This window comes from Rhopalosiphum padi, chromosome 1 (genome assembly GCF_020882245.1).
Source record: "Rhopalosiphum padi isolate XX-2018 chromosome 1, ASM2088224v1, whole genome shotgun sequence".
NCBI classification, from domain to species: Eukaryota; Metazoa; Arthropoda; class Insecta; order Hemiptera; family Aphididae; genus Rhopalosiphum; species Rhopalosiphum padi.
In genome coordinates this window covers 55418791-55433730 of record NC_083597.1, presented here as the reverse complement: position 1 = coordinate 55433730, position 14940 = coordinate 55418791, and the positions used below count along the sequence as shown (strand labels likewise).

The 14940-nt window shown below is 34.0% G+C and overlaps 3 protein-coding genes across 5 annotated transcripts in view; 1 reads left to right on the top strand and 2 right to left on the bottom strand.

Moving 5' to 3' along the window:
* Nucleotides 1–14940, top strand: part of LOC132917474 (neurobeachin) — a 225672-nt gene that overhangs the window by 187760 nt on the left and 22972 nt on the right. The gene's annotated exons all lie outside the window — the stretch shown is intronic.
* Nucleotides 623–4250, bottom strand: LOC132931885 (protein mab-21-like). Its single transcript, XM_060997956.1, has one exon. The coding sequence runs from the start codon at nt 3789–3791 to the stop codon at nt 2655–2657; it is 1137 nt and encodes a 378-aa protein (XP_060853939.1). The 5' UTR covers nt 3792–4250; the 3' UTR covers nt 623–2654.
* On the bottom strand, nt 8344–10643 carry LOC132917329 (protein mab-21-like). Its single transcript, XM_060978030.1, has one exon. The coding sequence runs from the start codon at nt 10362–10364 to the stop codon at nt 9267–9269; it is 1098 nt and encodes a 365-aa protein (XP_060834013.1). The 5' UTR covers nt 10365–10643; the 3' UTR covers nt 8344–9266.

Here is a 14940-nt window from a genome sequence, read left to right as displayed (position 1 = left end):
TGTTAACAAATGGTGCTCGAATGATATTATTATTCGTATTATATATGTATTATATGCTAACAAAACTGCGGCAGGGTTAACCGGGGCAGTATAATATTTAAGGACAAGATGAGTTCTCATTAATGATTTTTATTATTAAAAGAAATTACGGGAGGGGATGAGAAATACCATTAGCTCATCATAATTCGTTGTCCCTTGCTATGTATTTACTCCACGTGAACGTTTATAAGTGATACCAGACCACTTCCGCGAGAGAGCACTTAACTCAATTACCACCCTAAGCGCTTATGGTGACCGCGTGTGTCTTCTTCCGTTTTTACAACACTCCTGGGGACCACTGATGCTTTCATCTTTAATGCACTTCTCTTCATTTATCATACCGGAAACTGTTCAACTGCATGATGCGTATATATAGGTACGTTTACACGAGGTACGCGAAACGGGACCGTGCACCACTTACTGTAATCCACAAGAACGGACGTTATTTTTTTCTTCCCGCACGAACTCGATCATTTTTCAAAAGTCGCATGCAAAAAAACGATTTAGAAAATTATTTTCCCCCAATGTATTTTTTTGGTTTTTTTTCATGCGACAAGGAGTAATTTAAAAATAATTTACAAACTTTGTTTTTGATATGTTTATATTTTTATCATAAAAGTATATCAATAATATAGTACATATAATATTAATTCATTATCATTATTTCGTACATAAACAATTCTTAACGTTAGCTCTATTTTCCAACGATACCTACTTATCATTATTATTTGAATAATAATAAATAATATATTATATTATTTTCTATTTAGGTACTTAATTTAACTTTTTTATTCATTTATTTGACTAGAGGACATATTATTTTCGTTAAGTTTTTATTAGTCTTTATTATATTATCGTAATTATAATTATGTAAATCGTGTATACTCAAAATAAAAACTTATAAAGTGTTAATGTTATATTAGGATATTTTTAGGATTACATATGATGGTTTTATTTGTAATATTATTCATATTATATTGTATCGTAAAACAGTATAATAAAAAAAGCGGATTCTTGGTTTTATGTAGACGGTGAATATCACACAATTTATATGTGGTACAATATGTATATTATATTATATTTAGTCATAAAAAGAAAACTAATATCTAACAGCAGTGTTAATCTACTGTATTTAGTATATTCAGTAATAATAGCTTGCCGTGGGTTTTAAAAATCAAATATGCTTAATGGTAAGTATATATTATGTCGAATTGTATAATTAGTCGATTACTGTCATTAAAATATGTTTGCATTTACGATCGTTTATATCCTAATAGTTTTTGGAAAAAGAATTATAGTATAAGATTAGTGGTAATTACGTATAATGAGTAAAAGATACACATTTTATTGGTAAAAAATTATGTTTTAATAATAAATGTTTAAAAAAATAAAACTCTTGTTAAATCAAAAAATATACAGAGTGTTCAATAAGTTTGATTAGGTCATTTAACTGATTAGGATTGATGAACCATTATATATGTGTATGATATAATAAACGAGGTTATTAAATATTTTACATTGTAAGTTTACATCAGTGTTATCTATTATTGCTTCATGAATGTATTAAAGTATGCATACAATAATTAATAGTTTCTAAATTTATTAAACACCTGGTATATTTATAAATATAAGCACGTTATTTTCACTGACTATTTAAACGTTAATTATGTCACAAAAAAATATATAAAATTATGAACACATGGTTATAGGTATTCATGAAATGTTCTTAAATTATAAAAATTAAACCTCAAAAAAGTACAGATTTTGATCGTTGAGACCACTTTATATAGCTACTCGTATACATGCATTATAATATAATTATTATGCGATTTACTTAATACTTACAATTAATAATTTCGGTATAAAATATAATTGAACACATATTGTACCTATATATTATATAATATAAGTATATTATTGAGAATAAGTAAACAAACATGCATACCTGTGTATACCAACTATCGATAAACTTGTGTACGAACTACTGTAAACTCAATGAAACGCCATTCATGTATACATATATACCTATATACGATCGGCGATAATCATGACGCGTCGAGTAATAAAAAATGATATAAATGATTCCGTTTGCCGAGCCGGACAATAGTGTTGTTGTATACAATATAATATTTAAAAACAATTTAAAAATAAAAAAATAAACAAAACATAAAAAAACGAAATCATATCGAATATCTTTAGTGATAAATTATATGGCGTTTGCGTAAACGCATACTAAATTAACAAGTATATGGGGATATTATATAGTTGTTATATATTATCGTGATGTATGCGTTACGCGCAGTATAATAATAATAATAACAAAACAGTAATATAATAATATATACCAAACACTGTTCGGTTGGCGGTTGTCTCTCCGCGGCGGAGGAACGCGAGGCGTAAGGACAGAGCAAAAAATTTAATAAATAATATCAAAAATATAATATAGAAAGATGTATATATAACAAAACGTAATAAAAACCTCGACCGCGATGGCGATGACGGCGGAGTTATTATATAACGAAGACGACGACGCGGTTACGGTGCATGTGTCGTATATAATAAGAGCAGAGTTGCGCCGTTTGTACCTATTTTAATAATATATCATTTACGCGGGATCACAGTTTGTCGAAAGCCCTGGAATTAGTGAGCAACTCTCTAGTCAGCCTCCACGTCTGCTTGGCCGCATTCTCCAAGCTTCCCGGTGCCTTGCCTTTGAACAGGTCGACGTGCGGCAGGAAGTAGTGCGGGCACCGCCGGCACTGAAGGCACGAAATGAGCTGCAGCAATATGCCGTTGATGCGGTCACCCAGACACAGTTCATCCCATTCCATTTCCATCGGATGTTTCTCGCACTCGTACAGCAGCAAAGTCTTGATGTGGTAATTGGTGACCGGGTTGCCGGGCAGGTCCAGGTGCCGGTCCCTGAGCGTCTTGAGCACGCTTAAGCACCGCTTCCGACAGCCGCCGTACATGAGCCGGTTCTCGACGTCCACGAACGACATGACCCACGCGTCGCCCTCTAGCGCCGACTGCTTGCCGTGCAGCGTCACGCACTCCTTAGACAACAGGTCGAACCCTTCGGTCTTGACTTCGGCTACCAGGTTGGGATGCGGCCACGGGATTTGCGGAAGTGGCCAGTGTGCGGATGATCTGGGCCATATGCCCGCGCACTTGAACGACGGCGTGATCTGTACCACGTACCGCTCGCGGATCCGCAGCTTCACTTCGCTGGTGTCGGCGATCATCTTAACCGAGTCCCGATACGCGCACTTGTCGCACGCCTGCGCCACCAGCGTCTGGAACCGGGACCGGATCTTGCGGGCCGACAGGTATCCGGACGCCGTAATAAACTCGACCCACAGGCTCATGCTCCGCTTGCGGCCGTCGCTTAGTTTGAGCACCGCGCACCCGGGCAGCGACCCGTCGTCGACGAAGTTAAGCACGCCCATTTGGTTCAGGTAGAGCACGATCTCGAATTCGGTGGGTGATACCACGTCCAGGCCTTCGTACCGGCCGTTGCACTCGACTAGCGATGATATGAACCGCGGCTCTTGGGCCTCCACCTCCCGGAGCACGTCCTGGACCACCTTGCACACCTCCCGGATTGTCTTCGCCGCTGCCGTCTTCCGGGTCATCACCCGTTCCGCCCAAAACTTGCCCAGCTGGTAGGACATCTTAGTTTGGGTCGACAGCATGTCCTGTGGCACGAGCATCGCGGCTTCTGTGACTGCTGCACCGGCACCGTGTCTCATGTCACCTGATGCAGATCGGCAACGGTGGACCGTGATCTCGTCACGACATGATGACCATTGTGTTGGTGTTAATATTATATATACCGATGACGAGTGCACGCGAATAGACGAGAAAACTAAAATATGTGTATACTTTGATTATAATAAATAGCTATCGGCGGATTCGCGTCGAGAATTATCGTCGTTTAAGTGAGTGCATAAAAGCGGCGGGTCCGGTACGATATATTATGATGATTTATATGAATTACTTATTGTAACGTGAGGGGACAGTGACGTTGTGTAATGATGTGCAGTGCGAGCGACGTTAGACGTGATACTGCGGTGGTGCGACGGCGGTGTCGACGGCCGCTCGGTGGAACCACGACGGCGACGGTACCGGCGGTGGTATCGGATGGTGGCCCGCGTCGGGCGTTCCCGCTCGTCGCCGCGGTGGGGCGCGGTCCCGTGAGGCGTCGACTCCGGGGTAACGCCCATTTCGCGCGCGCGCGCTCGCACTCTCTCTCCCGCGAGACTATTGATCCGGGGCGGGTTCCGGGCCGCGGACAACGATACACATTGATAATAATATAATATTCTTCGCCGCGGAGTACGACGGATTTTGCGTCTCGACAGTACGGGCTGCCTTTTTTTCACTTCTTTTCCCCCTATTTTGTTTTTTTTCCGTTTTGTTTTCGTTGCCGCGTTGCGCTTTTCCCTGCATTTCATAGATTGCCAGTTCACGGATGTGTATGTGTATGCGTGTGTGTGTGTGAGTGTGAGTATACTGTGTGTCCGTATGTGTCTGCATGCGCGTATAAGTCTTTTTCTTAGGATTTTTTTACCATCTCGATGTGTTTTTTTCTTCGTTTTATATTTATACGCTACTCTTTGACTACACTCGGTTTTCGTATTTATATATATATGTTTATTATACATGTCGAAGCTCACGTGTAAAGTATGTTATATACAGAGTGATTCACGCCGAGTACACTCACCCTAATTTTTCCCTTTATAACTATACTACCTATATAATACATTTATATTCAAACTTAGGAATTTTAGGAATTTAATTACTTATTTTCAAATTATTGATATTTTTTGTAATGCTTATAAGGAGATGTTGTCTGTTGATACAAACTTTTGTGTTTAAAAAGAGTACACTCCTTTATAATTATATAATAAGTTAACTAGTGAATAATATCTTTAAGAATTTTGGTGTTCCCAATTTTTGTATTAAAAAAATTGAACAAGTTTATAGTTTCTCAGTTATTAAAATATTTGTACTAAAGATAATAAATCCTAAAATGAATGGTTTTATAAAAATATAGGTAGTTATAGTATATAATAGACTTAATATTGAATCTACTATTTATAATACTAACTTGGGCAATTTTTACAAATTGGGAATATTGATTGATTAATATTATTATAATTACTACAAAGTCGTAGTCAAAAAATTAAACAATATTATTATAAAATCACTTTAGCTCCCGTATGTGTTCATTAAAATCTATTATCATATATTATCACATTATCCATAGTACACAAAAGTTAATCTACTTTATGATACTATATGATACGCAAAATATATAAAAAAAATTATCCGTTACTGCCGTAGAACTTGTCAGACTAACTCAGATTAGAAACATATAGGAATTTGAATACATTTATTATTAATGAAAAAATAGGTATAAGCATACTCGTGAATCTCTCTGTATATAACATCGCTGACTCTGTAACCGTTTTTCTCTCACTCTCTCTCTCTCTCTATATATATATATATATATGCTGTCTCTTTGTCTCTTTCTGCGTGTATATATGTCTTATACGCATAAACGCACGCATGCTCGGGCAGGAAATTCGATACGTTTTTTTTACCCTCGAAACGACGCGTTTTCATAATTTATTATATGAGCCAAATAGATATAGTACTGGCGTGTGTGTGTGTGTATACGATGTTTGGTGTTTTTTTTTTCATTCCAACTGTCTTCATAGTGTTTATTGCTACAGGAGAATGTATTTGTTACATATTTATGTATATATATATATATATATATACTATTATTAGTGCGTGTGACTAAATATCCCCAAAGTATAAACGATTATATACTAGTATATATTGTGTTAAAATACGATATATATGTATACGATGCCTATTTTTACTCATATATAGTTCGTTCGGTCGATAAATGTTACAAGCAATTAATGTTTTACATTTTACATAAATTATACTTTATTATTTGTTTATTGATACTATGTCTATACTGTATAGATAACAATATAATGTACGCTATGTGATGTCATTTTTATCGGTATATGTATTTACTTCCGGAAACATTATTTATGCATTAAATACGCCAAATACAAGTTGATCAATAAATATATATGTGTATCTTAAGATTACCTAGCTATCACATTTATATTTAAAAAATACAAGTTTGTTTAAATAATTTGATAATATAATGTTTATGCTTAAATAATGGTTATTAACTGTAGATACCTACATTAATATACACCTTAACATTCGATTATTATGCCATAAAATAAGATTTTATGTTTATGTAGATTACCTATTTTTCAATTAATCGGTCGTACAATGTTTCTTTTTATTATTATTATGTAGATATGTTCACATAGTTATTACTATAATCTTGTATATTAATTTGTAACACTTTGTTTTTAAAAGCCATAATTAACCCGTTTGATGAAAATGTATTTGGTGTAGTGCACAATATACTAATAAGTATATTGTATAGCGCGTTGCGCACAATATATTGTATTCATTTAATTAATTTATACATAGATAGGTAACTTAAGAAAAATTAAACATTTCCAATTTCATGTATATATATTATATAGTTTTCAGTACTCGAAACAGTCGAAACGATCTAAATAGAAATCTGATTGTTTACTCGTTAGTCGCTAATTCGCTATGTTGTATAGTATACCTTCATTTTTAATTTTTCCTCATAATAATAATATACATTTTGTTACGATTTTAAGCATAATATTTCAACGGGCTAACCTTATATTATATTGAGTAATCATTTATACCAATAATAGAACATCTACTACCTATAGCTATATTCTGTTTAGTTATTATATATAATTACGCGAGTTTTATGATATATGGTTAGGTACCTATATACTATTTTCGTGTTTCTTGATTTAAATTTAATTATATCTATACACGGGTACATTAATATAAGTTATCATCACAGATGAAATTGATTTTTGATTGAAATTTGCTGCAGTTTTCACAATATTATTAGTAAAATATATTACATTTTGGAATATAGTTAGATCCTATTATTAGTATCTCAAATTTAACAGTGAATTATAAAGAAATAATAGGATGGGGTTGAAGTATGTTTGATAAGAAATATAATATATATAATTGTATATGCCTAAGATGGTATATCCTAATAAAAATGCTTCAAAGAAACAAAAATTACTAACTAATATTATAAAATTAATTTCTTAAAAAGTATTTTACTTTAACTTTGATGGTACAAATTCATATTTTGTTAATCGTAGGTACCTTTTTATGAAAAAATAATTTATTTGAATTATCAGTATTATCAAAGGAGTTATTAGTAAAAGATGTAGGTGACTGTAGGCAGATCCATTTGTTTTATATTTTTTTATCCAGTATAAATTGATATGTTTTTCTATCTAAATTAATTATATAATATGCAGAAAAATACCTATATTGCTCATTCAACAATATTATAATAAATAATATTATTTTCTAACCTACTTTATATATATATAGGTATATATGTTCCTATACAATATAAGTATAAGTACATAGTTTTTATATAGTTTAAAATGTAAATAATATTTATAGATTCAAAAAATATTTAAATAAAATCGCCGCTCTGTGACTTATTGATGTCAAGATATCTTGATAAGTAAAACATTTTAAACTCTTAAATTGTATTTTTTATTTAGATTTTATTATCTTTTATGAAAACAAAATAATAATAATAATAATAATGCATCCATCTATTGCTTTGTGCAGAATCTAAAAAAAAAGTAGGTACTGCTTATATTAGAACATTGTCAGTTAAATCCGAATAATTCATAGGCATATTTATATTTATGTACATACGATGTATATTTCTAATAATACTATTATAATATAGTTCATATTATGCACATTATAAAGTAGTAAATTATGTGTATGTTTGTTAAAAGTAATGTATATTAATATATTATGAAATTAGCATAATACGTATATGTATATTATATAGTCACTAATACACTCACTCTCCATTTCTGTAATTCACTTTTGAAACCATATGTCTTATGGTAATAAAATACATGATTTTATAATTCAATTATTCTTAACTTTCTGATAAGTATACCAGAAATATACATAAAAAAATGATTTCATTCTTTAAATCATTATTATTAGTATATATTATAAGTAGGTATATATAATATATATTTAATATTTAAAGAGGTAAAATTTTACTAAGATAATAAATTCTTGCCTATTTTGTAATAGAACCTGCAAAAAATGTAGATACTTATGTATTATATACATAATATTCAAAAATAAAGAGCATTTATATATTTGTAATAATTTTATTTTTCAGTTTAATTTTGCATGTATAAGTATAATATATTATTATATTGCTTATAAACAATTATGCATTTATAAAATATTTACATTAAAAATTATTATGAGCTTAATGCCTTAATACATTTAAAAGGAAAAAGCCATTAATGAAGATACATAACACATTTTGACAATGAATCGTATAATAATCTGTCTTATCAGTTTTAATAATATATAATAAGTAATCGTATGTAATAAACAACTAAATACCTACCTACAAACAAAACGGTTTAGCATAATACATAATCGACATAATACAGCTAATATTGCATACATACAACAAAAACGAAAAAAAAAAACAATATTATTCTAACTTAAAGATTAAAAATGTCTTATCAAAAAATAAAAAAAATAATTAAAAAAGTATAGGTATAAACATATTAATAACGATATAGTATAATAATATATAGTAAACGTATCCTATTAAATCATTCAAGTGATCATAAGATTTATGATGCATATAATAGGATACCTATACTTTTTTATTTATAGCATATAAAGTGCGTAAACTACAGAGGATAATCGTTATCGATTAGAGAGATCTTTTCGGGTGGCTGCAATACGTTTTTAGCTAATAATTAAACAATATATAAAATATTATAATAATTATCGATTTCAGCGTCTAACGAAAACGCGTTGACTAGCTTAGGTGAAGTATATATAATATTACATAATACTTGTTTATAATATGCGACGATTGTTTGTATGTGACGATGGAATATACAGTGAAACCTCTTCTGGCCATACACTTCCGATTATCGTATCAGCTTTTAGCGAAACCGAGAGTTTGCTGTATTTAAAGAGGTTTCACTGTACTGCACAGATGTTGTAATAGAATATAAAATTACTACGTCGCGCCACGTAGCCCCTCAGAGCTTGTCGAAGGCTCTGGAGTTGGTGAGTATCTCCCGGCTGAGCCGCCACACGTGCTTGGACGCGCTCTCCAGAGACGCCGGGGTCTTACCCTTGAACAGGTCCAGATGTGGGATGAAATAGTGCGGGCACCGGCGGCACTGCAGACACGAGATGAGCTGCAGCAGTATGCCGTTGATGCGGTCCGCGATACCAGTCTCCTCCCACTCGGCGTCCCGCGGGTGTTTCTCGCACTCGTACAGCAACAGCGTTTTTATGTGATAATTGGTTATCGGGTTGCCGGGCAGGTCGAGGTGTCTGTCCCTGAGCGTCTTGAGGATGCTCAGACATCGCTTTCGGCAGCCGCCGTACAGCAGCTGATTCTCGACGTCCGTGAACGACATGACCCACGCGTCGCCCTCCATCGAGTTCTGCTTGCCGTGCATGATGACGCTGTCCTTGGACAGCAAGTCGAACCCTTCCGTCTTGACCTGCACGATGAGGTTGGGGTGCGGCCACGTGAGCTGCGGCACCGGCCAGTGGGCGGCAGACCGCGGCCACACGCCCGCGCACTTGAACGACGGCGTGATCTGCACCACGTACCGGTCCCGGATCCGCAGCTTCACCTCGCCCGTGTCCGACATCATCTTGACCGAGTCCCGGTACGCGCACTTGTCGCACGCCTGCGCCACCAGCGTCTGGAACCGGGACCGGATCTTGCGGGCCGACAGGTATCCGGACGCCGTGATGAACTCGACCCACAGGCTCATGCTCCGCTTGCGGCCGTCGCTCAGTTTGAGCACCGCGCACCCGGGCAGCGACCCGTCGTCGACGAAATTGAACACGCCCATCTGGTTCAGGTAGAGCACGATCTCGAACTCGGTGGCCGACACCACCTCCAAGCCCTCGTACCGGCCGTTGCACTCGGCCAGCGACGATATGAACCGCGGCTCTTGGGCCTCCACCTCGTGCAGTACCGTCTGCACCACCTTGCACACCTCCCGCACCGCCTTGGCCGTGGCCGTTTTCCTGGTCTCCACCCGTTCCACGCAGTACTTGTTCAGCTGGTACAGCATCTTGGATTGCGTGGCCAACATGTCCGACGGCAACAGCATGCCCACGGTCACACGTAACGCGCGTACGTCGTCGCACACGCAATGACAACACAATGTGTGTCGTTTATTATAGTAATATTACGCGCACAATCTCAGTGCGCGGTCGTCGTCTGCCGGCGTTCACTGTTGCAGTGTACTGATGTGCTGGCGGTGCTGCTGCAGCTGCGGCGGTCGTCGCGTGCGGCCCGCGAGATCCGTTCGGTCCGTGTGCGCGCGTGCGGCGGCTGCGTCGTGCGATCGAACTGCCCGGCCGCCGTCGGGATCTCGGCCCACCGGTTAAAGCGACCGCCTAGGTCACGCCCACACGACCAATGGAGTGCGACCCGCCCGTCGCACGCCGCCGCGGATCGATATCGGCGGCGGCTTCGTCCGCGGCGGTCGAGTCGCAGCTTAAGTGTAATCGCGCCTTTTTTTTTACCCGCTTCGTCCAAAAAGGTCGTATCTTATGCCCGTCATCTTTGCGTTTCTTCATACTGACTTACTCTATACCACGCCATGCAATAAAACTATATATCTATTTGAGTTGACTTAACCCGAGAAATATACAGCAAACATATAAAGTACGGTGCTATAAATATTGGTCTATATATATATATATATATATGTGTGTGTGTTGGCGCTATACGTCAGTTAACGGTTTCTTATATTGTCGAACGTATAGGTATACTCTCCAAAACTTTTCTGCAGATATATATTCTATAAGAACAATATAATATTATGAAATTTTCATCAAAATCGGGCAAATACTTTTTGAGTTTATACTACGTATACCTATGTACTACAAATATAACACGGACATCGAGTTTTCTTATTCGAAAAAAATAAATACGATTAGTAATATTATTTTTTTTATAACTAAAAAACAAAAACAAACCATATAGAAACGCAAAATCTATACCATTATTTTCAATGTTATTTCTTTAACCAATAACGACCTATTTATAAGTAAAAAAAAATATAGATAACATAGATATTAGATACAAATAGATACTCACTATACTGGTTCGCTTTCGTATTCTGTTTTTTTTTTTCATTCTGTGAACAGGTGCGAATAAGACTGCGTTCGCGTAGTTACGACACTTTTGTAAAAGGTACTCGCACGTATAATAATGTGTTCGTATAAGTCTATAATATATGGACTTATACGCGAGTGCGGTGAGTGTAGATCGTTATACGAGTTTCGTACCATGTACAATGGGCAATGGCTCGTTTCGAACCTAAATATTTATATTATTTATATATAATACGTATAAGTATATGTACCTATATTATATTATATATTCGACACATAGGTATATACGTATTTGGTATAGCAGGTAGTGTATATTATAGGTACCTTTGCGGCTTTGCATATTATATAGAATACAAAACAAGTATATATAATATATATGAATGTGTTTCTGCTCGAGTGCGGTAGGTTTTTAAATATCTGGATCCACCGCTGCAATATACTCGTATATAAACTGTTTGATATATTGTCTAGATGTGTATATAATAAGGCATGCAAGTATATATAACGTGGCTGTATGTAAATCTTCACTCACTGCTATAGCCTTATTCCGTCGTATTTGTCTTGCGAAACTCTTCTAATTGACTGGAATTTCTATACGCATTCCGCATTTGACCGCGACCAAATGGAAATCCATAAATGTCTCGTTTAATGCGAACTATACAGCTGCATTGTATTCGTATATAGTTATACTTATATAATATATATACATATATAATACTGCACTTATACCACATTTTATTCCAATTATCATTTGTATCATAGTTGCTAAAGATTGTAAAAATCGTTTTATACTAATATGGTCGTTTAAACTCTATACACTTTATAAATTACTCACTAATAGCTATATGAAGTTAAATTGTATCTATATTATATAAATAATAAGTATATACGAGTATTTACTTGGAGTAACTCTACATAATGACCGTCGTTTTGCATAATTCATCATGTATACATACACATATGTATATATTATATTATTTACATTTATATAATGGGCCTTTAATAAACAACTATAGTTATTAGTACCACTCGTGATCCTTAGGGCTAACATCACTATATAGTTCTATTAGAACTAAAACTATATTGTGCTATTATTATATGATATTATGTATATTGTATAATATATGTTATTATGAGTAAATTGTATATGATACACAATTAATTTAAAATATATAAATATACCTTATTTAATAAGAACAAATGTTCAAAAATGAACTTATTACTATTTTCAATTTGCTTTTAATTCACCATAAACCTATATCATTTTTTATATAGGTACATTTTAAAGACGAATACTAAACTTTAACTATTTACGTATTGTATTAAGTTTTTACCTCATCATGTATAGCTCTATATATTATATAAAGACTTCTATATGTATCTATTATGTTAAATATAAATAGTATCTTATGTATTTTATATATATATATATATATATATATCCCCATACCTTAAATCGTTTTTGTAGGTTTCCTAACCTAGGAATAGGTATAACACAATATAAATATAATTTAATAAAACACATAAATAGATATATGTACAGTATACAAACATGATATATTAATATTAAATATATTTTATATATTATATATATATATTTGTATATACTTTTGTTGTATTAGTATACTTGCTCATAAATTCAGTATTATTGCCGCTTAAAAATTAAATCGTTATCATCGGATTATTAGGATTTAATTTATAATGCTTTCTAAATGCGGAATGAATAGAATATAATATTATTGACAGCAAATAACTATGCAATAATCACAAAAAATAAAATAAAAATAAACTGTTTCTAATTCGACCACATAATCATATGAATACTATTATCACAAAAGATTTCTGACAAGATGTCACAATACACAACGAATTCCACCATCATAATAACCAATCAACACTAAGGCAATACCCAATCATAACAATCGTAATATATTGCTCTTAACTGAATTTCTCACGACTCACAGTAAACTATATACGAGCTCATTATATTTTCATCGCGCTATGTCTATAATCGACGGTCTACAAATGGTGAACCATAAACGAAACTTTTTTGGCCTGTAGACAAGATATTATTTTTTTTCTACATCGAATTAACAAGGTTTTTGCTAACTTTCGATTTTTGATTTTTCCTTTACTTGCTTTAGATAAATGCTTACATCATTAAATATTTAAGACCTCCAAAAAATTCCTAAATTCCTAAAGTGGCCCTTTACAAATGTTGCATAAATGGTGATTCTTGATATACATACAATACATACCGTCCGATCGAGCAGACCGAAAATAGCGATTATTGACGACCTTTCACCACGCAAGCTTCTATGACGTCGATTTCTGATCACTTACACGCGCACAGGCACATAAATATACACATATGTTATTTACTATTATTACATCTAATTCTGTTCTTTCTATGCAATGGCCGCCGCTTTATATATATACTATCTCTCGTAATCCTTATTGGCACCGGAGTTACGGTAGTGCTCTTATACATGTATAGATATTATTATATGTGTGCGCGTCCTCGTGGGGGATGAACGTCACTTCGGATTACTGTGGCAATTTGTCGTCGTCTCTGGTGGCGTAGAGCATATCTCTGGGGGGCGCTCGCAAAACTCAATACAATGGAAAATATTACTTTTCGTGCGCAAGCAGTTTGATTTGTGGGTATACCGTATATTATGTATATATATAGTTCCGGTGCGTGAGATCGTAAAAAAGACGACTACAAAAATAAAACAAACGGGTTCTGAGGAAGGAGAGTGTATATCTACGTCGTAGAACGTGTCTAATCATAATAGTAATAGGTATTATTAAAATAATATATTATTGGTTTCTAGACAAAAAAGTGACTACCTATGTATATATTAACCTACAAAAAAAAACAATTTGTAAAAAGTTCATTGGTCCAATCCATATTAAATTTAGTATGTTCGCATTCAATAGATATAATAATACTTATAACTATTCCTTTATTATACAATAATTAAATATACAAGTATATACGTCGTCATGGTCGTGTTATATATAATATACATGACATATATTGTGTATATATTTTAATTTAACGACCTACTGTTTTTATAGTATTATATTGAAAAACATTTTAATATTTTATTATGAATAATAATTTTTGATTGAGTGTTTGACATATAGGTATACGATTTTATAAAAAAGAAATTTTTTATTTGGGTGATTCAAAAATTATGCAAACATTTTAAGCTCTCTGCCCTAATACAATTATAACTATTAATAAACTACTTGTCCAAAATTTGAATTTTATAGATCGTATATTATAACATTCTTAAAAATGTTCTGCTCCGAATTATAAAATTAAAAATGTATGCTGTCGTTCGAAAAATTAAAAAACTAAAATAGTAAATATATATATATAAATGTATTTTAGAAAAATATGGTTTATGAACTTGAAATTAGGTATGTAAAAAGAATATTTTAAAAACTAGGGTTTTCTTAAATAATGAGTGTCTTAAATTCGTTAAATAGATCACACCCCCCGTATTCATATGTATATTTACCGTGAATATTAACGAGAAAAGCAATTTATAT